Source organism: Martes martes (genome assembly GCF_963455335.1).
Source record: "Martes martes genome assembly, chromosome: 6".
Lineage (NCBI taxonomy): Eukaryota > Metazoa > Chordata > Mammalia > Carnivora > Mustelidae > Martes > Martes martes.
In genome coordinates, this window is record NC_137893.1 from 129,259,266 (window position 1) to 129,282,667 (window position 23,402).

Below are 23,402 nucleotides of genomic sequence, written 5' to 3' on the forward strand. Positions count from 1 at the left end.
AAGTCCTTCGAGAATTGAAAGGACAGAGTCCTCAGCTAAGGAAGGAGAGGATCTCCTTGACCGGCTGGAGCTGGCTTCTTCCAGCCCTTGCCCTTGTCCGTGGGCCTGTGACAGCCAGCGGCAGAGGCTGAGCCGCGGCCGGCAGGGTCGGGTCTCTCTGTGGCTTCAGCACCAGTGTAGGTCCCCGTGCCTGTGAGAATTGGGCTTCTCTTCCAGGCCAGCCCACATCAAATCTGGGGCCCGTCTGCTGTGTGATTTTGTTTAATTTCTGCCGAAGGGATAGCAAGGACCATGGATAAAGTGTTTATATTGGTGGTGGTGGTGGTGTGTCCCTGTGTTGGTGGTGTGTCCCTCCAGCCCCAGGGGCCGCAGTGGAAACTTGGCTCATCCCCCCTGCATGCTGCTGGGAGGCATTTCCCTCCCCTGACACCCCCACCCCAGGCCTCTCCTATCTGTGCTTCACACCTACCCATACCCTTTCGGTGACACTGCAGGCAGTGCTGAGAGAGGTGGGGGGGTGGGGGGCAGATAAGTTGCAGGCAGCTGCTTCACCCCTTTGCTATTAGGACAGCCCTGACTACATGCCCCAAGACCATCCCTCCTGCCTTCCCACCCATCCCTAACCCAACTGCAGAGCCCCGGGTCCCATAACAGGAGCCACCGTGACCAAGCCAGCTCTGCGGAAGGCTGGGATGTCATGTGGCGGCGGGGCGGGAGCATGGTAAGATCTCCAGGACTCTAAATGAAGTTCTCTTTCTGCTAGAAGCATTTCCTAACATGTGCTGGAATTCAGGTGTTTTCTGGGTGAAACAGGCTCTGGTGGACTGTTTTGGGGTCCAGAAACACTGTTTCTGTGAGCAGAATCATTTGGAGCTCATGCATACACAGGTGTGTGTGTGTAAGTCGAGGACAAGCCAGATGTCCCTGCTAGTCGTCATCCCTGTGTTCGATTTGTAACCTCACCTTGTCCTCGGAGAGTTTCCTGCTGATGAATTTTTGTTTTCCTTCGAGTGATTTACATCAGTAGGTGATGGAAAAAGAAAAAAAGAAAGTTTTGGTTTTTTAGAAGAGTTCTGTTGGCATCTGTAAACCCCATGGCTAGCATTCACCAGTTGAACGCTTTCCCCCACATGCACTGATCTCAACTGACGGTGAAGTTCTCCATGTGGGAGAGTTGCCCTCCTCTTGCATTGCCTCAGTATCGGAAAGCAGTCTCCTGCGTTTGTAAGATTTCCCCCGGCACCTCTTAGGTTCACAGGCAAGATGCAGTCGCCCTCCAGCGCTCCGCGGTCCCACGACTTCTAAAGTGAGGTCCTGCTCCTTCAGCATGTCCCGCAGTGGTGCCGCCCGTGGGTCCCTGGAGTGGCTGGCATCCGGGGCAGGCTGGAGAGATCCCACAAGCCCAGGGGGAGGGGAGAGTGGTGGGGCCCACCTGACCCATAGCCGTGGTCTTCATGAAGACTGACAATCCCAAGTGAGGTTAGCAAACACCCCTAGGTTAGGGCCCGCAGGGAGCGGCGTCGCCCACAGATGAACAATGATCTCCATTGTCCTTGAAGAGCTCTTTAGAAACAGTTGCAAAGTGTTCTTCCCGGGGCCTTGGGAAGGCTGGTTGAACCAGAGTGTCTCTGGCTGACAAAGCCCGCCCAACATTTCTGGGTGATGGTTTTCCACACTGGTTTTATTTAAGGGCTGCCAACAGGTGCCGAGCGGGAGATGGGAAGCAGTGTTTTTCTGTGGCGTTTCATTTTCTTCCTTGTAACCATCCCTGCGCTGTGCTTCTGGTTTCAAAGCAGGTTTTTATCGCCCCCCTCCCGCCCGCCACTTTGGAGCAGCTTTTGAGATGACATTCTACAGCTTTTCAGAAGCGAAATAGGAACACATTGATTGAATCCCAGGAATGGAGAGGCGTGAAGTTGTGGCTCTGGGCCTTATTTAGATTTTATTAGGAGGCTCTGAGGGCATGTGCCGGCCAGGATGGCCTGCGCTTCTCTTCTGAGATGTGGCCCCAGGACCGGGGATGGGGGCGGGGGTGCGGGGCGGTGCAGGGAAGCAGGTGGCGCGGGATGGTGGGCGACCAGAAAGAACGCACATTTCTCCCGTGTGTCTCAAGATGAAACAGAAACAGTGGAGACTGTGGTAAAGTTCTTGAGAATGAAGAGAGAGAACATGTCCTTTCGAAATGAAAATTCATTTTCCCTGCCTTTTCACGTTTGCTCTCGTGGCCAGGAAATGGGCTGTTTCTGATGGTTTTTGTTCCGAGCAGTACATGCTCATGGTTAAGTTTGGAGTGGCCCCTTGGAGTTTTCCAAGCATTTTATTCTCCATCGCTGACTGTAACTCTAAGAATCCCCATGTTATGGATAGGGGAGCAGTCAGGGGCCCAGAAAAGGTTGGGGAAGAGCTCTCCCAGGCCTGGGAGATTTGAGGACAGATTTGAGGACCTGTCACTTAATTCTCACTATATAGTAAGGAGATTATGGAGGGAGCGATTCCTGTCTCAGGCCTGTTTGGGAAATTGCCCAGCCAGGCAATCAAAATACAGATGAAATAAGTTGTCCAAGATCGGCACAACCTCCGCTTCCCCTCCCACCGTCTCTGGTCCCTGAGCCCATCCCACACTGCTCCCCAGCTGCCTTCCGGGGGCATACACAGCTTGTGGCTGGTGCTGGTTAATGCAGCCATGTGTTTACTGAGCACCTACTATGTGTGAAACTCTCCTGGGTGCCAGAAACGGGAGGGGTTTGAAGATGAACGAGAGAATGGAGGGGGGACAGACATGTTTGAGGGAAGTGAAGGAAACTCCGTGTCACTGAGAACTCGTGGCTGCGATAGCTGCAGTCAGCTCTCATTGCCGTATCATGAGATGCTCTCCTCCCTCTTAGAACACCAACTTGTGACACCCCTTACCCTGAGTCGTCTTACTAGCCAGCCGGCTGTGCACTAGTGCAGTAGACTCGGGGATGGTGTTCCGAAAGGTCTTTGGGGTACAAGAGAAAAATAAGAGGAACTTTCCTTATCGGGACACCGGGGTGGCTCAGTGGGTTAAGCATCTGCCTTTGGCTCAGGTCATGATCTCAGGGTCTGGGGATTGAGCCCCGAGTCAGGCTCTCTGCTCAGCAGGGAGCCTGCTTCTCTCTCTGCCTGCCTTTCCCCCTCCCTGCTTGTGCTCTCTCTCTCCAATAAAATCTTAAAAACAAACAAACAAACAGACAGACAAACGCAGTGTAAAACTGCAAATGAAAGATGTCCATGCAGTGACCTGGACGTGGATCTGCTCAGTGCCGTGAGAGTCCAGTGTAAGCCCTCAGGGACTGAACCTGCAGTCACTTACTGTTACTCCCAGTCGTTCTGTTCCCAGAGATTGCAGCAACACAGAATTAGTGAATAGGAAACCGTTGTTCCTAGAGGAAACAGGGTTACTTTCTTGGGAGCCCCTGCTACATTTTCACCACCTAATCAACACAGACTCTGGTTTTACGTTTGTTTCTGTTAAAGAAATCTTAGTTGATAAATGGCGCTGACTGGAGAACAGTGAAGTCCCCGCCTCCTGGCGCCGTAACTCGCTTGAACAGAGCTCGTGTGACACACGCACGTCCTACCAGCCGCACATCACAGCTCCTTGCGCTCACGCACGGAATTCGGCGCTGTGCTTGGAGCCATCTCAAACCACGAACTCACCAGCAGAAAGCACAGAAAGGCTGGAACCATGGCCCTAAGTAGACTGTAGAAGGGACACTGGTTTGTAGTAGGAGCTGCGGTGAGACGGCGGGCGGCGTGGCCTCCTTCAGCCGCAGCCAGGAGCGCGCAAGTCTAGCAACACAGCATTTCCCACTCGCCGTGTGTGTCCTTGGATGCTGGGCAGGCACGGTGCGGGGGTACAAGTACGTCGTAGCAAGTCGGCAAACGGACAGGTACAGAATCTGCCCGTTAATAAGGATTGGCTGAGTATGTTTTAGGGTTAGATAAAATAGTTTACGTCCACGTGGCTTCTTTTTAATGCACGCCCCACCCAAACCCGTTCCCTGACTTTGTCGGCGAGTCCCTCCCCCACGAGGTGCGGTAACCCCTGCTGTCTTCATGGGGGGGGGAAGTGGAGCAAGGAGCTGGGGCCAGCCCCCTGGTGTGACTGATCGATCACACACTCACACTCCTTGACTCTTACTAGCGCTGTCTGTGTCCGGGGTTGTTAGGATGAATGAGCTCACGTATTTGTTGTGATTCCGCGGCTTTCAGAACAGGACAGCACCTGGCACCAGTAAAGTTGAGTTTCAGACAGTCTGCAAGGGGCACGCCTGGGTGGCTCAGTCGGTTAAGTGTCTGCCTTTGGCTCAGGTCATGATCCCGGGGTCCTAGGATCGAGCCCCGCATCCGGCTCCCTGCTCAGCAGGGAGCCTGCTTCTCTGTCTTCCTCTGCCAGCTGCTCTCCCTGCTTGTGCTAACTCTCTGTCAAATAAACAAATAAAATCTTTAAAAATAAATAAATAAACAAAACCCTCTCCAAATGTCCTACACAAAATGTACGTAGTCAGTGCTCACTATTAATTTGGAAAGAGCAAGTGCAGACCTCAGGGGCAAGGTGCCCACGAGGGGCAGCCCTCAGAGCCTTCCCTTGACTTCATCGCCTCCTCTTGTTCTCACCTTCCAGGGAAGGCACAGACCAGCTCCCGTTTCCTGCAGCTTCCCAAACCTCACCTTCCTCTGGCCAAGCCAGGACAGAGGGGAAAAGGCAGGGAGAGAGAAAATCAGAACCATTTCCAGTTCACAACAGGCCACACCAAGTGAGGTCACAGCCTTGACCACCCAGCACGCCGAGTGTGGCTCGCTCTGCCTGCACGTTAATCCAGCTGTAGAGCCTTCCTGAGCCCTGGGCCTGGCGCCTCCCTCCGACCCCCGGCCCCGTCCGCCTTTTTCCCAGAGGTCTGATTGTCCCATAGGTTTGCTGGGGAAACAGTCTCCTTCGTTCACCCGTGCCAGAGTGAGACTCGTGTTGAGGGCTTCTCTTCTGGGGTTTTTGTAAACTGGACCCTCCCATCCACATCTGCCGCAAATAGTGCTTTCTTTGGGTGTTGTGGAAGCTCCGAAAACCCGACGAGAAATCGGCCCGCTCTCATTAGCCATTTGTAAGAGATGTTTCTCTTCCTCCCCCACCTTTTTTTTTTAGGTGCTACTCTCTTTTACGTGTACTAGGGTCGTGTTAAACATACGCGCAAATAGCACAGTGGGATGAACCTTCATTCCCCCAGTTTCAGGAATTCCCAGCCCATCGTGATTCATCTCTTCCCCCATCCCAGACTACTTTGGAACAAGCCCCAGGCATCACATTTCACTTACTAGTATCTCATCACGTATCTGTAAAGGAAAGGGACTTAAAACACACACACACAACCAAAATATTACAACTTTAAAAGTAACAGCGATTTCTTACTATCGCCCATTGTCTGGTCGACGTCAAATGTCCCCAGTCCAGACGTTTCTCTCCAGGTTGGGAGATGGCTTCCAGCTGACCGCTGGGGTGGTGACGACAAGGAGTGTGCAGTTGAACTTTGAGTCTGGGGGGACTGAAGTCCCCGTGGTGGAAGAGAGCAGCATCGTTTCCACGGCAGCAGGACAGGACAGAGCTGCCGCAGGGCCTCGGGGTCACAGCCCCTCCACATGGGCCACGTGGCCCTTGATGAGACCGTCACCTGGGCAGCTGCAGCCAGGCTGCTTCCCTCCTTCACCTCCTCACGGCCTACCCCTCTGGGTACTTTGGCCAGGGTTCCCTGTGGTTGGGGGGGCCACCCTGAACATGAGCCACGTGCCTATGACAAGTTCCCTGGGATCGGGGTTGGGGAGGGAGGAGGAAGCGGCGCCGTGTGGGCCCACAGCTGTGAGAAGTGTTGGTACCTAAAGGCAGCCCGGGTTCTCTGTGGCCCTGCTTTCCCTGGAGCCTTCGTCACAGCGGGTTCCCACGAGCCACTCAAAACACAAAAGTCATCCTGAAGGAACCCGGGATTCTAAATTTAATGGAATGATGACAGGAATCTGATAGTGAGATGCGGCCGGGGTGGCCCTGGAGATGGGAGAGGCGGACACACAATTGGGCCTCGCTTGTCGTGGCCGGCCACAGCATGACAAGGACAGCAGACTCGCACGTACTTGGCACCTCTTTGTTCCAGCACGAGAGGAAGGGAGCTCAGCTGCTTCCCAGGTGATTTACTCTCTCTTTATTAACAGAGAATTTCAGAGCAAAGGAAGTTCCCGCTAAGGTCTGTGTGGTGTAAACTCGGGCGGGTCGCTGTACCCCTCGATGTCGCATGTCCCTTCTCGTAGAGCACTAACAGCACCTGCTTTAGGGGCTTTGTGAGAGACAAATGCGTGTGTACACCAAATACCTGGAAAGGTGCTAGGCCCATAGCCCTGTCCACCAGAACTTTCTGCGGTCATAGAAACACACAAGTGTGTTAGGTCAGCGCTACCTGAGGCCACTGTTGAAATGAGAGTAATGTGACTGCGGAAATTTTAATTAATTTAAATAGTCACGTGTGGTTGGGGTGGCTACTGTATTCGGTACCGGTCTAGGGGTTGTTGATGAAACCATAATGATCAGATGGCTGTCAGGATGGTTCTCAGTGAAGACTCAGATGGTGACACTGGTGTGGAGAGTGGAGGAAGCGTCATAAAATGCATTTGGGGCCACCTGGCTGCTCAGTCAGTTCAGCATGAGACTCTCAATTTCGACTCAGGTCATGATCTCAGGATTGTGAGATCAAGCCCTGCATCAGGCTCCATGCTGGGCGTGGAACCTGCTTAAGATTTTCTCTCTTTCGGGGCGCCTGGGTGGCTCAGTGGGTTAAAGCCTCTGCCTTCGGCTCAGGTCATGATCTCGGGGTCCTGGGATTGAGCCCCGCATCAGGCTTTCTGCTCAGCGGGGAGCCTGCTTCCCCGTCTCTCTCTGCCTGCCTCTGCCTGCCTGTGGTCTCTCTCTCTGTCAAATAAATAAAGACAATCTTAAAAAAAAAAAAAAAGATTTTCTCTTTTCCCTCTCTCTCTGTCCCCCCCCCACTTCCCTCTGTCTCTGTCCCCCCTTCCCCTCTAAAAAAATAAAAGTAAACAATAACAATAAAGTACGTTTGTTTCACATCTGTGTGGCCCAGGACACTTAAGGTGTAGGTCATCTCTGAGGTGGAGGGTGCTGACCTTTAGATGGACTGCATCCGTGGGAGTCTTTCAAGGAAAAGGCAACAGCATCATAACAGGTGTGGGCGGGAGGACGAACGAGGTTCATATTTTATCTTTGCTCCATACTTGGCTGTGTGACCTCGGCCACGTTGTGTAAGGTTTTTAAGAACCTCTGTGTTATCATCGATACAATGAAAGTCAGGATACCCACCCGCATACCAGGGGCTTGCTGTCTGCCCCTGCAGGATGCCTGGCTCCTAGGCTAGGAGCCACGATTGTCTTTCAGATAATGTTGGTAATAATATCAGAATTGAATACATAGTCACTGTCGCATGCTATTAATTCACTTGAAAAATCTGATTATCATTTCATCCTGATCATTTCATCCTCGTCAGAGACAGGGGTGTTCTAGATTCTATGCAAATGTATGCTATTGACTTTTAAACATTTGTGATAATTAGAATCCATTGAGTCGAGGGAGGGAGCAAAGCCTTTCAAATGATCACTGTCTGCAGAAATTGGTAAAATACCATTTTTTTAGAGGAAGAGTTTTCTTGGTTCTAACCACGCACAGAGTAGCTCCTTGACATCGTATTATTTTTACTTCTGTTGAAGCAACAAAAAAACACCATAATATACTACTGGGCAAGTGGAGACTCAGACTTGGCTGCTCCCTCATATCCTGTCCCTCTTTTCTGCCAGATGTGACATTTGCTGCGTTACCTTTCGAACACACCGAGGATTGCTGCGCCACAACGCACTTGTCCACAAACAGCTTCCCAGGGACGCGATGGGAAGGCCTTTCATTCAGAACAACCCTTCCATTCCTGCTGGCTTCCATGACTTAGGATTCACTGACTTCTCCTGTCGGAAGTTTCCTCGAATTTCTCAGGTATTTTGCTCCGCCTGTGGACCCAGCAGCCACCTCCACTGGCCTGTGGTTGGACTAGCCCCCCCCTCGCCCTCAGGCTTTCCTTCCTTAAAACGATGTCAGTTGGGTTTTGTCTCTTTTTCTTTTTTTATCACAACCTTTTTCTTGAAATTCAGCTTGATCCTTTCAGTCGTCAGTGGGTGGGTCATTGAGCTGAGAGGGATAGGTGGGCTTTTATTTTGCATTGAATTTCTTATTAATTTGTATGTCTCTAGCTCACCTGTGCTTTTTGCCCATTCCTGGGGCGTTTGGATTTAAAGTTGCAAATTGCTCACCACCCCTACCCCAGCCCTATCTGAATTGAATTTGTATTATTTTTAATATTTCTTTAATACCCATATTACAGGTATTTCTAGTGTTGTAGTTTCTATGAAAAATGTTTTGGATCATTAGTAACCTGAACCATACTTGTTCTCTGCCTATAAGACACTGCTGAAACTACTTTGAAACTTTTTAAAATAATTGAGGTAGAGGATATCAACAGGGCAACTCTCGAGGCACAGAAGCCTCAAGTTCAGTGAATTATTCCCTGTGTGTACACATAGATGCACATACCCATGCGTATGCACTCCCATAACCCTCCCCCAGGTGGCGCTGCCTCACGCCCCTTCCCCGACAATGCCCTTTCTCCCTGTCAGGAAGGTAGCCAGTTCTCCACTGGTGGTAGGAAGTCCCCAGCCCATCCGTTTTCCAGGACACCGTTTTTAAGGAGAGGTTTAATCCCATCTTTGTGATGTTACTACTTAACCATATTTCATTGCTTCTCTGAGATACCCTAGAGACTGATGTCATTCATCAAGCAAAATGATGCTTCAGGTGCTTTGGGGGTGTTCCTGATTCAGTCCGGAGCAGGCATTAGCAAGCAGGGGGAGGCCAGGGCTGGGGCCTGGGGCAGCTTATCCAACAGATACCTCCTGCATCTCAGGGTGGTGATTACGTTTAAATCCTCTTTATTCCCTTGCTGTGGCCGACCTGGCTTCCACACAGGCCTGGTGTGAGACAAACCTACGAAGGTGCATCAGCGAGCAGCACCGTTTCGTCTGCGAGACCTGTGACAAGGCGTTCCCCATGCGCTCCTCGCTCGCCCTGCACAGGCAGACCCACGTCGCCGCAGACCAGGGACGGGAAAGGCTGCAGGCCAGGACCCTGCCCGGTGATGCCCCGGACCAGAAGGTCTTCCTGGCCTTCCTGGGCCTGCAGCACACCAAAGACGTCAGGCCCGCCCCCGCTGAGGAGCCCTTGCCGGATGACAACCAAGCAATACAGCTCCAGACACTCAGATGTCAGCTACCTCAGGACCCTGGCTGCACCAGCGTGCTGAGTCTGTCTCCTTTCGAAGCTGCTTCCCTGGGCGGCTCCCTCACGGTCCTCCCGGCTACCAAGGAGAACATGAAGCACCTGTCCCTGCAGCCCTTCCAGAAGGGCTTCATCATCCAGCCCGACAGCAGCATCGTGGTCAAGCCCATCTCTGGCGAGTCCGCCATCGAGCTGGCCGACATCCAGCAGATTCTGAAGATGGCGGCCTCGGCTCCCCCGCAGATCAGTCTTCCGCCTCTGTCCAAGGCCCCCGCCGCCCCTCTGCAGGCCATCTTCAAACACATGCCCCCTCTGAAGCCAAAGCCCCTGGTCACCCCGAGGACGGTGGTGGCCACGTCCACGCCCCCGCCTCTCCTCAATGCCCAGCAGGCCTCCCCTGGCTGCATCAGCCCCAGCCTCCCCCCGCCACCCCTGAAGCTCCTCAAAAGCCCCATGGAGGCAGCCTCCAGTGCCCCCCTGCTGCCGTCCCAGGCGGGAGCCCAGCCAGACACCGCCACGCAACTCTTCCTGCAGCAGCCGCGGGCGGACCTGCCGGGCCAGGCCGAGATGAAGACGCAGCTGGAACAAGACAGCATCATCGAGGCCCTGCTGCCCCTGAGCATGGAGGCCAAGATCAAGCAGGAGATAACGGAGGGGGACCTCAAGGCCATCATGACGGGGCCCGGTGGCAAGAAGACGCCAGCCATGCGCAAGGTGCTCTACCCCTGCCGCTTCTGCAACCAGGTGTTCGCCTTCTCCGGGGTGCTGCGCGCGCACGTGCGCTCCCACCTGGGCATCTCGCCGTACCAGTGCAACATCTGCGACTACATCGCCGCCGACAAGGCCGCGCTCATCCGCCACCTGCGCACGCACAGCGGCGAGCGGCCCTACATCTGCAAGATCTGCCACTACCCCTTCACCGTCAAGGCCAACTGCGAGCGGCACCTGCGCAAGAAGCACCTCAAGGCCACGCGGAAGGACATCGAGAAGAACATCGAGTACGTGACCAGCAGCGCCGCGGAGATGGTGGACGCCTTCTGCGCCCCGGACACGGTGTGCCGGCTGTGCGGCGAGGACCTGAAGCACTACCGCGCGTTGCGGATCCACATGCGCACACACTGCGGCCGCGGCCTGGGCGGCTGCCCCAAGGGCCGCAAGCCCTTCGAGTGCAAGGAGTGCAGTGCCGCCTTCTCGGCCAAGCGCAACTGCGTCCACCACATCCTCAAGCAGCACCTGCACGTGCCCGAGCACGACATCGAGAGCTACGTCCTGGCGGCCGACGGCCTGAGCCACGCCGACGCGGCCGCTGAGGCCGCAGGGAGGATGGAGGACGGTGGCGGGACCTTCGGCGACCGTAAGCCCCTGGCTGCCTTCCTGGAGCCGCAGAACGGCTTTCTTCCCGGGGCGCCGCAGCCGCTGCCACCCCACATCTCCGTTAAGCTGGAGCCCGCCGGCAACTTCCCGGTGGACTTCAACGAGCCCCTGGACTTTTCCCAGAAGGGCCTGGCCCTGGTCCAGGTGAAGCAGGAGAATGTCGCTGGCTTCCTGAGCCCCTCCTCCTCGGCGCCCTATGACTGCTCCCTGGAGCCCATCGACCTGTCCATCCCCAAGAACTTCAGGAAAGGAGACAAGGATGCCACTGCTCCTGGGGAAGCCAAGAAGCCGGAGCAGGAACCAGGGAAGGGCGAGCAGCCCACTCCCTGTCCTCCGCCGTGCCCTACCCTGCCAGTGACCTTGGGGCCCAGCGGGATCCTGGAAAAGCCCGGGGCCTCTGCAGCCAGCATTCTGGAAGCCCACGCTCAGCCCTTGCAGGGCTCTGTTCAGCTTGCTGTTCCCATCTACTCCTCCGCTCTGGTCAACAGCCCCCCCGTCTTGGGCAGTTCCACACTCATCAGCAGCCCCGCACTGCTGCGGCCGCTGCGCCCCAAGCCCCCACTGCTCTTGCCAAAGCCCCCCGTGACAGAAGAACTGCCCCCACTGGCCTCTATCGCCCAGATCATCTCATCGGTGTCCTCAGCCCCCACCTTGCTGAAAGCGAAGGTGGCCGACCTGGGGCCCACGAGCACTGGCAGTAACAGCACAGCCCCAGATGGCTTGGGGAGCACTGTCCCCAGAGCCGCCGCTGCCCCCGCCAACACCACCAGCCCAAAAGAATCTAGCGACCCATCCCCTCCTGCCAACAGCCCGGAGGCGGCCTCACCCACCGAGCAGGGACCAGTGGGCTTGTCCAAGAAGAGGGGTCGGAAAAAGGGCATGAGGAGCCGGCCCCGCTCCAGCAGCGGCGGGGTGGACCTGGACTCCAGCGGGGAATTTGCCAGCATCGAGAAGATGCTGGCCACGACGGACACCAACAAGTTCAGTCCGTTCCTACAGACCGCAGAGGACGATGCTCAGGACGAAGTGGCCGGAGCCCCCGCGGACCCCCACGGGCCCAGTGACGAGGAGCAGGGCAGCCCTCCCGAAGACAAGCTGCTGAGGGCCAAGCGGAACTCCTACGCCAACTGCCTGCAGAAGATCAACTGTCCCCACTGCCCCCGGGTCTTCCCCTGGGCCAGCTCCCTCCAGAGGCACATGCTCACGCACACTGGTAAGAGGGCCCGCCAGGCCAGGAGCACTACTGCCCAGAGGGGTGGCTGTGGCCTGGCCGGCCGGGGAGAGGGGAACACAGGGAGGGGGTCAGGCTTGGAAGTGTGGGACCCTTTCCCCACAACCCCATTTCTAGCTTCTCCCTCAGTCTCGGAAGCAGGGGCCTTGCCCGGTAGTGCTGAGAGTTCTTCCCTTTGTGCCCTTGTCACCAGAATCACCTGTCCCCACTGTCTTAGCCCCCAAAGGGCTGCTGGTGAAGGCAGGCATTATACGTCGGTGTGTGGGGATGAGAATGGTCCTGGGCCCGTTGGATCACTGGCATTCACCTGCCTCTTCCCTTAAAGCAGGGCGTAGCAAGATGACCCAGTGACCCACAGGAGGCAGTAAGGGAAAAGTAGAAGTTGGTGTTAAGGGATCGGCCACGGTGGCCTCGCTGCTTTGGTGGCAAAAACTGCCTCCCCAGTTCTGCACAGCAGCTTTGACCACTGAACGTTCCATGAAGTTCGTTTGACTCCGTATATTCTTAAAGGGAATACGGAGGGTTTCGCAGTTCTCCATCTCACTAAGGCAGTCCCGCCTTCCCCACTGTGGGGAAGATCGGTGACAGATCGTGGTAGAATTTTTTTTTAATTTTATTTATACTAAAATCATCAGCTGTTCTTGGAGAGACAGCCAATGTTCAGACGTAAATTGTGAAAGGATTGCTGAAGTATTTTTCAAATGTTAGTTTCTATGTGTTGATTTTTTTAAGAGAGGTTGAAGAGGATACATTTTAAGTAATACTTAAAATGTACTATTTCAGGTACTTGGAATAGTCACATGACCATACACTCTCCTCTTAATTCTGATTTACTGAATATTTATACAAGGTTTATATCCTTGAACTGAAGGTAAATTGGGTGAGGTCCTTAGTCTTTTGGAGATCACCACGTGAATACTAATGTGTAGGACCTGAAACCCAAGAGAGAATTGTATGATACAGGTTTGCCAGATAAAATACTGGATGCCAGTTAACTTTAAATTTCAGATAAAAAGCAAATAATGTTTAGGGTAGGTATTTTTCCATGCAGTATTGGGGATAGACTAAATACCGAATTGTCATTTATCTGAAATTGAGACTGGAGTGTTTTTAGTTGCTAAATCTGGCAACCATAGTCAGCTACAAGGCGGACCTAGTCAGTTACAAGGGTTACAAGGCAGATACTGGGAATGAGGTGTGAGCCACGCTCAGTCCCCAGGTGCAAAGGCTTCATTCAGAAGGGGGGGTGATCATCTCAGCAGCTTCCAAGAAGCCCATAGCAGGCTGTTGAGAGAGGGAGGTAGCCGAGCAGTCCCTGAGAAATGGGGAGGGGAGAGCAAGTAGGGGCGGGGGTCTCTCTGGTCTGGTGGGGCCTCGAATCCAGGACTCTGGTGGCCGCAAGCCAGAAGTGCCTGTCCACAAAGGCTCCACTCTTGAACGGAATTCTAGATTTGGGAAGTATATGCTGCATTTTCAGACTGTCCTTTTCCTTTGAAACCCTGTAAGCCTGACAAAGTCAAGTCACAGTTCTCCGAAGGAAGCAGTTCAGAAAAGAAAATGCGTCGTCAACAGGCGGTGCCCCACACCGGGCTCTTGCTGCCCTTTCTGGGGGGGCCTTGTTTGTCACCTGTAGAGCCTTTGGAGAAGTGAGTAATCGTGTTACCACTTTTCAGAAAGCAGATGGCTCAGTCTGACGGGGCATTTGGCTCTTGCCATGCCCAACCTCTGCACGCCCTCCCCGCAGCTGGGATTCCTGTGCTTAGCAGAAAGCGTGCACATTGTCCGTGGGTGAGGCCGTCTACTCCTGGACTTTGTCCTCCCAGCAAACCACCAGTCTCCCTAGGAGGACCGGAGCACCTGGCATTTCCTTCCCAGAGTTGTGTCCACGTCTTGCATGTGTCTGCTGGAAGTTCCCACTTGTGAATGCAGTCATTTCAGTCGCCTGGCTTTTGAATGCGTTTAAAGTCTCGTAGCTTCTGAAAGCAGGCAAGGAACGTGGGAGGTTTGTTAAGATGGAGTAGGTTGGGGTGGGCATAAACGTCAGCGCGTTCTGCCGCTTCTCCCTAAGCAGTTCCTGGGCCCTTGGTGGCAGGCCCGTCCGTGACCCCCTGTCCAACCTGTTCTCATTCCCATGTCCTCCTGCTGTGGGTTTCTGGCTTTGACTTGAGGGGAGCACTCAGGGTTGGTAGAGAGACCTTCCAGAGCTAGTCTTCATGACTGTCCCATGAAGGCGATGTTGTCCACGTCTTAAAGCAAGGAGATGAAGGCTGGGTGGCACTGAGTAACAGCCTGTAGTCCTGCGCTGGGTCACAAGTTGGTTGAGCCCGAGTTCAAAGCCAGGGTCACGTTCCCTGCAGCTGCCCCACGGTCGGGGTGCATGGCTGCTGCTTTCTGCTAGCGGGTGCAGAGGGCATGTGTCTCCTGCTCTCACGACCTGTCCTGACATGGTCCAGTGCAGAAGGCTGGCGGGGGGTTGGAGAGAAGATGAGCATAGATACAGCCCCAAATCCTAGCAGTCAGCCCTGATTGTGGCCTCGGGATGGTACTAGCTGCACGCATAGATGCTGTCTCAGCTGGCGCCCCCTGGGCCTCGTGAACTGCCTTTGCTGTCGTCCTGCTTCAGCTTCCTGGGACAGCCTCAGCATCACCTCCATTAAATAATTTTATAGAGCGCTTGGCTGTGCCTGGTGCTGTGTTAGAAAGTTTCCATCCTCGAGTGTCACGGCTGGAGGCAGCCTGGGAACCGTCTGACCCGCCCACGCTTCCCCCATACTGGTGTTTTCCTGGTAGATGCTCTGCTGCTGAAGAATCCCCTAGCTGTGCTTGGTTCCCTGGCTGGCTGGGACACGTTCCTTCCAGAAACCTTGGAATAAGCCCGGAGGCCCACGTGTTACGCGCCTGGGAGTTAAACAAGCTTCTGAAACGGCCCTGTAAACAAAAAGCATTTTACAGGAAAAAGGCCTTTTTCTTTTTCTCTTTCTTTTCGTTTTTTTTTTTTTTTGGCAGGGGGTGGGGATAGTGCTCAACTCTAGCTGTGCTCCAGCCCGAAGCTTCGAGCAGTGTCTGGGTTTAGATCACTGTTAGGCAAGCGGCGTCTGTGTCTCGAGAGTCCGCTTCCTCCTGACCTCATAGCGGATGCACAGAAGGATCGTAACATCCATATGTTGTCTCCTAGACAGGCAGCTCTGGGGAGACCAGTGGGGTTGCTGCGGCCCAGGGGCCCATGGCTCAGGTTCTTGGGATCATGTCTCGGGAGGAAGCCGGCATCTGCCATCCTATTTCATCGCCCGTGGTGAGCTCTCTCTGCATGGCTGAGCTCCCTCATTGCGCTCTCCTCCTGGCCTGTGTCCTAGTGAGCAAGGATGGTTCCTGGTTCCTTGGCTCCTCTGCCTGAACAGGGTTGCCCTTGGGGAGAGGACAGTCTGCTGTCCCTCCCTTCCCCCGCTCCCTCGTTTAGGGCCCAGGCCAAGAGAAGACAGAAAATGCAGTCAACCCGTTTCCGTTCCTCTTCACCTTCCTCCTCCTTTACTCCCTTTTCTCCTAAAGTGAAGGGCTCCAGACCCTGGGATGGCTGAGCCTCCCACCTCTCCCGCCCCCAGCTCTGACATCTTGGGATTCTCCCGCTTGGTTTTAGTGCCTCTTCTTTGCTAGTCTGAGGTCCTCTGCACCTGTCCTGCCCCCCACCCCGTGGCACATAGGCAGCCGGCATCCAAGTGTGCAGACCTTCGTGTGGAAAGTGTTCTGGATGCCAGTGCTGTTTGGCTACTTCGGACTTCCTGGAGGGACGGCCTTGGCCATCTTTGCCCAGCCAGCTAGTGAGAAGCCATCCCCGCGACGGTGGAGGCCACGGAAAGATGTCCGCGGATGGGAAGCCGAGTGGTCACGCTTCCTCTCGCTGTTCATTCTTCTGCTCCCGGTGGCCCCAGTGCCTGCCAGACAGTATCACATAGTACAGGGTTTGTCTCTCCTCCTGCCTGCTCTCTGGGAGGGAAACTGGCCAGCTGATGGTTTTCACAGCTCCTGTTGGAGGTGGAGGGGCGGCCGTAGGTCTTTGGTGCAAAGGACACTCTGTGGCTACAGGTACATTTAGAAATACCCTTGCCAGAGCATGACCTGTGGCGGTTACCCAAATAAATGAATTGTATGATACTTTCCATGTAGATTACCAGTCCCCACCTTTTGGGGAAACCTGTCCGATTAAAAAACACTGGAAGGGCTCGTGTTTTCTCTGTGCCCGCGCTCCAGAGAGCACACCGCTCTTTAAAATGTGAGACTTGTATGTCAGTCATACATCAGTGAAAAGAAACAAGTGAATGAGTGCGTAAGTGTCAGGCTTTTGCAGTGAGAGGGGAATTTAAGGGGTTCCTATTAGTTGTCACTTTGAGAACTCTTCTGATATTATTGGGTCGTTGTCTGAATGAAGCACAAGAATCTGAATCTTCATCGCGGGGCATGAGCCAGGCTGTCCGAACCCAGCTGTAAAATCACAGAGCGCACCGTGCAGTGGGAAGGAGCATGGAACCAGTGGTTTTATTTAAAATCAAGAATTCTCCAGTTCCTTAGCATCCCGGCTTCTGACTGGTTTCACTCCCAGCTGGGTCTCCCTCTCAGTCTGGCCTGACTCAGAAGCTACGATACTGGATCTTGGATGATAAGGTGTTATTTTTTCATACTTAAAATAAAGACCAAATAATTATGAAAGGTTATGTTTAATTTTTAGTGAAAAGCAAGAATAATTTGAAGTGTACACTGAAAAAAAAAAACAAAACCCAAAACACAACCAGTCTTCATCCAAAAGCGTGACTTTTTTTTTCCCCCCAAATGTCGTTTCTGAGACTCAGTAGAAAACACTCCCTGAGCTTCGTGGAGGGCAACTTGAAAGCAGTCTGTCAGTGGGTTCTCCACTTGCTCCTGTAGGTCCCCTGTGGAGTCCTTCGGAGTACAAGTGCCAGGCTTCTGGGTGTTTCCTTCCATGGGCTTTGCTGGTCCAGGCATCTGTGTTTGTAAAAGGTTCCACGGGTGATTTCAAAGCCTCACCCAAAAGCGTCTTGCTGCTCGGGAGGGAAGGGATGGCCCCATGGCCCCCCTCTTTGACGGCTCCTGATGACGGAACTCCGCGGGCCAGGGATGCCGGCGGTGCTGGGCTGCACACCAGCGTGCTCCGTGTAAATGGCGCCCCCTGGAGTTGTGTGGTGCGCGGTGCTCCTTTCTTCCTCCCCCTTGTGCTGATAAGGCCCCGCCCCTGGCCCAGGCAGTCCGCTCGCGGTGTGTGCCGCGCTGGTCACCTGCACGAGATGGGCACCCATGGGTCGTCCCCCGGAAGCTGAAGGGCCCCTGTGATTGGTGTTCCCAGGGGGTTGTGCAGGTTGACTTTGCTGCCAGGTCATGACACGTGCGTTTGCGTGTGGCTGTCTCAAGGTTACGAGGCTCGCGGGCCGGGCTGCAGCTGGGACGCCGTGTTTGTTAGTACACAAAGCCTGTTCCCTGTAAGACCAGAAACTGGGACCTTAGCACTTGGGGAAAACAGAAGAATCCAGTGATAGGGTAAATGATTTACTGCCGCCTTCTCTCTCCAGAACTTTGGCGCACCCCATCCCTTCCCTTGCCCCCCCCCCCCAGCCCTTCACCTCCTCCCTCCCTCCTCGCCCCGGCTTTCCCTGCACCTCCAGCCACACAAACACAGGACAAGCTACAGAGGAGCCGGGTCTGTGTTTTGACGTATTGTCTGTACAGTACAAAAGGAATCAAAATGGAAGGTTAAGACAGGCAGGGCAGAGCAGAGAACCCCTCTCTCAGGAGTTGCCCCATGGTGGAGTAGGGCTGAACCTAGGCCCTGCTCAGCCACGTCTCTGCAGGCAGTTGTGTGGCTGGGAGCACCTCATCTAACACAGACTCGGTCCTGTGTAGGTCACAAGGATCCTGTAATGGAAGGAGCAGGCCTCCTCCATCTTATCCACCGGGACTGCAGTGAGCTCGGGCAGAGGTCCCCGTAGGACTGTGTCAGCAAGGCAGACAGGAAAGCACATTTCCCTGCTTTGGGGCCACTGCAGGCAGGCCACATCCTCCTGGGCCAGGGAGAGGGGAATGGCTCCCAGGGACATCCTGGGCTTCCAGACACCAGTTGAAGTTCCCAGCGTCAGAAGTCCTTGCCATGCCAGAAATTACCGAGAGGTGGCTTCTCTTTGTGACAGATCAGAGGTGTTTCCTTGCTTTTCTCTCAAATCCCTCTCCTCTCTCTTTTTTGCTTGTTACTGTTATTAAGATTTTTAATGGTAAGACTGTTGTTTTAAACGTCTTGGTTTCGTTGTTAATGTTTAGCATTTTGAAGACAAAACCTTCATTCCACTTCATTCAGGATAAGGGAAGATACCACTTGAGCTGTTGCTATTACCAGTGGTTTTTTTTTTTTTTTAAGAGTGTGTGTGTGTATGTGTGTGTGTGTGCGCGCGCGTGTTGAAAGGAAGGGTGGAATGGGGATGGGGAACAAATGCCAGTTATCCCAGGAGAATGAATGGAAAGCGATTTTTTTCGTTGCAGTAGAAAGCCAGATAAATATATATTTTTTTTCCTGCTTCAGGTCAGAAACCCTTCCCTTGTCAAAAATGCGATGCCTTCTTTTCTACCAAATCTAACTGTGAACGCCACCAGTTGCGCAAACACGGAGTTACCAACTGTTCCCTGAGAAGAAACGGGCTTATCCCCCAGTCAAAAGAGAGTGATGTTGGACCCCATGATAGCACAGGTAGTGCTTCCGGGTGACGGAGAGGAGAGGGACAGAGGAGGGCAGCTCCCAGAGCTCTGGCAACGTGGTAGCGAGCCCCGGCCGTGCAAGCATGGGGGGCTGCCTTTCCCATTTCTCTGTAGGACTCGGCAGGCGGTCCCCAGCGGCAGCCCCGCCGAGGACTGGGAGCAGGCAGTAGGCGGGGGCCTGGGGAAACATCCACATGCCCCAGATCGCTTTCCTGGGCCGCTAGGGAAGATCTGTGGCCCTCCCAGCAGACCCCCCTGTTCCTGCTGTGGGGCCCCTCCGGAGGTGGGAGCTCAGCTTGGGGGTGCAGTTCTAGCTCTCGGTAGGATCGACTTTAAAAAGGATATGAAACCCTACTGGCTTTGGGTGTTGTTTCCTCAAAGCCCAGTCTCTGCCGCATCCTACAGAGTGGGGGACGGGCTCCTGCTGCTGTCAGGGTGTTCCAGGAAGTAGTGATGCCAGCCCTTCGCAGGGGAGGGGCGTGTGGGGAGGGGGTGTTTTTCTCTTCAGTAACTCTCCTCCCAGTAAAAAACTTTGTCTTGTTTGAAAAAGCACTCTGCATGTCCTTTCTTTAATCACATCTCTGCTTGACCTGAATCCGGGTATTATTCTCGTGTGCTGATATGTGCTTCCTTCCTCCAGCCCCTACAGAGCAATTAACGGCTGCTCAATGCGTCTCCTGGCACCTTTTTTTTTTTTTTTCCTTACAGCTTCTGTATTCACTCCTGTCCTCTATTCAGTACATTCCGGCATCTCCAAGTGCTAGGGTTCTGCGTCTCCCACCCCCCCAAACAGATCAGAAAATCGGCTGCTGTGGGTTACCTGTATACATGACTAGTTAGCTGGCTGTGGGTTAGTAGGTATGGATTCAGTTCTGCAGATCTCAAAAGCTTGACATTTCCCCATTTCTCGAAGCCAGAGTGAGTCTCCCCAGAGGCGTTTGTCCAGGGGTATGATTGTATCCTGCGCTTCTCTCCCTCAGATGTGGGTGGGGGTGGGGAGCTGTGTTGTCCGGGGGCCCCCTCATTTCTCCCCTCCCCCTGTCCTTATCTGAGTTCCAGGGGGAGAGGGACACATCTGAATGGGTGGCATTTCCAGGAAGAGCAACTGATTCCAGACCCTCTGCTTTTCCCCCGTGGCTTCCCCCAGGCCCTTGTGAAACAAGCCAGTCCCTGAACTGCCAGGCCCTTTGGTTAAGATCAAACCCTCTCAGGGTGTAAAAATGTAAGCCAGTTTGCCACTTCCTCCCCCCCAGCTTCCATTTCTACATAATTGGCCGGGATCTTTGGGTAAAGAAAGATACGGAACCTTGGAGCCCCGTGAGCCGGAGATCAGCTGTTCCATGGCCAGGAAACCCACGGCGATGCTTGCGGAACTCGAATTTGCTGCAGACGATCACTCTTAATGTTTAACAGCTGGCTGCTGTTGTCACCTGGTAGCTCCAAACACTTTCTTGAAGCCTGGTTTAAGAAGCAGCTTTGTGATTCTACCCATAGTGGTCCCAAAAGAGAGAAAGCAGTGGATAACTGAGGGGCATAACTGCAAGGGGGCACCCTTAGTTTCCCAGGGTGCCCAGCAAGTAAGAACCAAGTGCTGAATGCACATTTTGCATTCAGCTTCTTGAGCCTACGGAAGAGCCCGGAACCCCGGCCTCCTGCCGACATCTGGGGGTGCGGGCAGCTGTGGGAGCCTGCAGACACAAAAAGCTAATCAGAACATACATCTTAGCTTCAATTCACCAAATTTTACATTGTGGGTGTATTTGTTTTTTAAATTTGCAGTCACATGAGTTCTGTTTTGCCAAATCCCATCAGAGCCCCACCTCTGCCTGGTCCTGGACGTTATATAGGGTTTCTTTAAGGGACAAAGCCTCTGGAAAAAGAAAATTCACTGAAAGCTGTAATGTGAAACCAGCGAAGAGAAAATAAATGTTTGGTTTCGTTGTGGTCACAATCCATACATAGTAAGAAAGCGGGGGACAAAGAGGTCAGGGAGGTGGGGTTCAGTGATTTCAAGGAGAGTTGCACACCCAAGTGAGCATGGCAGGGGTATGGGGTGAAGCTTGCTTTCAGGGCTCCCTCCCATGAAGTTAAAAGTGAGGCTTTAGAGGAAGACCATTAAAAAAAAGGGGGGGGCAGGAAATGACCAAGGAAGTTCTTGAGGGGTATTTTAGGTTTAGATGCCTAGCTTCAAGTCCCTAGACATGTTTTATAATGGAAGTCTGACTTTTTTAATCATGTAAGTTCTTTAAAGAAAATATACCCTGGATTCCCCCCCTCCACCCTGAGGAATGCCAGCAGTGCTATGAAGAGGCAGCTCTGGCTTAAAGGGGCACATTGGTCCTTGAACTAAAGCTCTCTGTTCACTTTCTCGTGGGCAGAGAGGTTCCCTGGCCCACTTGGCCTTTGGGGGTCCTTGTGGTTCTTCAGGTGATGCCTGTGAGAGCCTTCATATCTGTGGGCGCCTGCACTTGACTTTCTAGGTCAGCAGAAACGTGAACTTTTTTTTTTTTTAGATTTTGTTTTATTTGACAGGGAGAGAGAGATCACAATTAGGCAGAGAGGCAGGCAGAGAGAGAGGGGAAGTAGGCTCTCCACCGAGCAGAGAGCCCGATGCGGGGCTCGATCCCAGGACCCTGAGATCACAACCTGAGCTGAAGGCAGAGGCTCAACCCACTGAGCCACCCAGGTGCCCCAGCGTGGACGTTTTTATATTGCTCCTTAAGGGTGGCTGGCCTTACCAGCCAGGAGCCCACGTGCCCTCGCGCACAGGAAATGCTTCTGGGGAGGCCAAACACAGACAGTAGCTTCCTCAACAGCTGTGCCCCTGGCCCGGCCGATTGGGTGTTTAGATTGGTAGTTGGTCACATCAGCTGAGGAACTTGGAACTGCTAGGAAGCAACAGATAGTTCTTTGTCAAGCTGACCTGAGAGTCTCCACTTGCCCCATAGGAGCAGCGGTGGGTTTACTACCTACTGGTGCACGCGGGATTCCTGCCTCCTCACACAGTTTTTCTTAGGTGTAGCATCACAAATGAGGGGAGGGCGTGGGACAGATTACCAGTTAAGGTAGGTGGCATTGCTCAGAAAAGCCATCTGTTCTGCTACCTGCATTTGAAGGTGTAGGCGGTTGAAGAAGGTGGGGATTGAAGTAGGACCTGGCGTTAGAAGCTGGATATTCATGAAAGGAGAAGAGGCTAAGTCTACGGTTGCCAAGATTCCCTTAATAAAAATCAGTTGGAATTGCTAGAACTTCAAGGGTGCCGGCTGCCCTGTTAAAAGTCTCCCCCTAGTGGAAGTTTGGTAGAGCACAGCGAAGCCCTCTTTTGTTCACCAGAGGAAGTGAGCTGGCCTTTTACTGGATTTAGGGTGAGCTCTCCGTTATCCACGCTAAGGAGGGAACCGAATGTGAGAACAATCTGATATTAGCGTATTTGGGTTTAGTTTCAGAATTCATCACGATTTTTTTAAAGATCACCTTAAACATGTTCTGCTGTGGTGAACTTGAAAACCCATGTTCTTTGGTGAAAAGAAATAAAGAAGAGAAAGAGTCTAGAATATACTGGGACAAATAGGAAGTAACCAGAGATCAAGATTTTTCTTTTAAGAAACTGAGCATTCTATCCTTTTTTTTAAAAAATAGACTTTATACCAAAATTCATTTAATAGATGCTCCCTATTAGTTTTTTTGTAGAATAAAGCGTAGACTTTGGTGTGTATATCTCAGGAGTCTTCTTTAAATTTTTGGATAATTTATAAAAATCATTTATTGACACATGGAAGTGTAGATGGTTATGGATAAGCCAAAAGTGCCAGACAGGTGTGGCCATGGCCACGGGAGGGCCGGCTCCTTCACCCCCAGCCACAGGACCGTCTTGATGGCAAAGAATCGGTCAGGTGACTCAATGGGCACATGTGGACATGGTGACATGTCTGATCACTTATGTGAGGGGCCGCTTAGGTGCCGGGATCCGCTGGCTCGGGCACTGTAATCAGAGATCCGCACAAGGAGGGAGGTACATCCAACCTAAGTGCCACGAAACCATGGGTTTTGCCAGCCCAATTGTGGGAAGAATTTCTGATCCCTGCAGTAGTAAGTTGGGCATTGGCTCGATAATTAAATAGTAGTTCTCAGCAGACAGCTCAGGGCCTTAGCACGTAATGAAGAAGCCGTTAAGACCTCATTCAACCTGAGTGAAGAGAAGATGGTGCTTCCGATAAATTCTGTCGTCCGTCCGGCGTCATGGGTGCTGCCACAGTGCCATCCCTTAAGGTCATTAAAAACTGGCAGACTTTCCGCATTTGGTTTTGCTGTGGAGGGTGGACAGGTAGAAGCAAATGAAGAGCTAGGAGAGGTTTCCCCTCCCTGTGTGGGGTGCTCACGAGAGTGAGGGAGGCCCACAGGTGTACACGCAGCTCCTTTTCTGCCTCGGAACTCTGCCTGGGAATTAGCCGGCAGGCAAGAGCGCCTGTACCATTGCACAGAATCCGTGCTTTGGGCCAGATTCTGTGAGACACTCATCAGGTACTGTGTTCCGGGAGTGGGCCTATGTATGTTGCATGTTTGTATGATCTCTCTGCACTGGAAAAATAACTTTGACAGCTCCGCTTCCTCAATTTCCCTAGTGCTGCGAGCCTCTCCAATGCACCAGCTCTCCTC

At 53.2% G+C, this 23,402-nt stretch overlaps 1 protein-coding gene across 5 annotated transcripts in view; it reads left to right on the plus strand.

The window, feature by feature from the left end:
* The window catches only part of RREB1 (ras responsive element binding protein 1), a 128,621-nt gene that overhangs the window by 100,875 nt on the left and 4,344 nt on the right, over positions 1–23,402 (plus strand). For 3 of the 5 annotated variants that reach the window (XM_080807203.1, XM_080807204.1, XM_080807205.1), the window contains 3 exons: positions 7,867–8,056; positions 9,083–11,978; positions 18,574–18,738. In XM_080807203.1, the coding sequence (XP_080663329.1) occupies positions 7,867–8,056; positions 9,083–11,978; positions 18,574–18,738 (3,251 nt within the window). Of the gene's footprint in view, positions 1–7,866; positions 8,057–9,082; positions 11,979–18,573; positions 18,739–19,999; positions 20,238–23,402 lie in introns of those variants that run through there. The other 2 variants (XM_080807207.1, XM_080807206.1) reach the window with 2 other exon arrangements.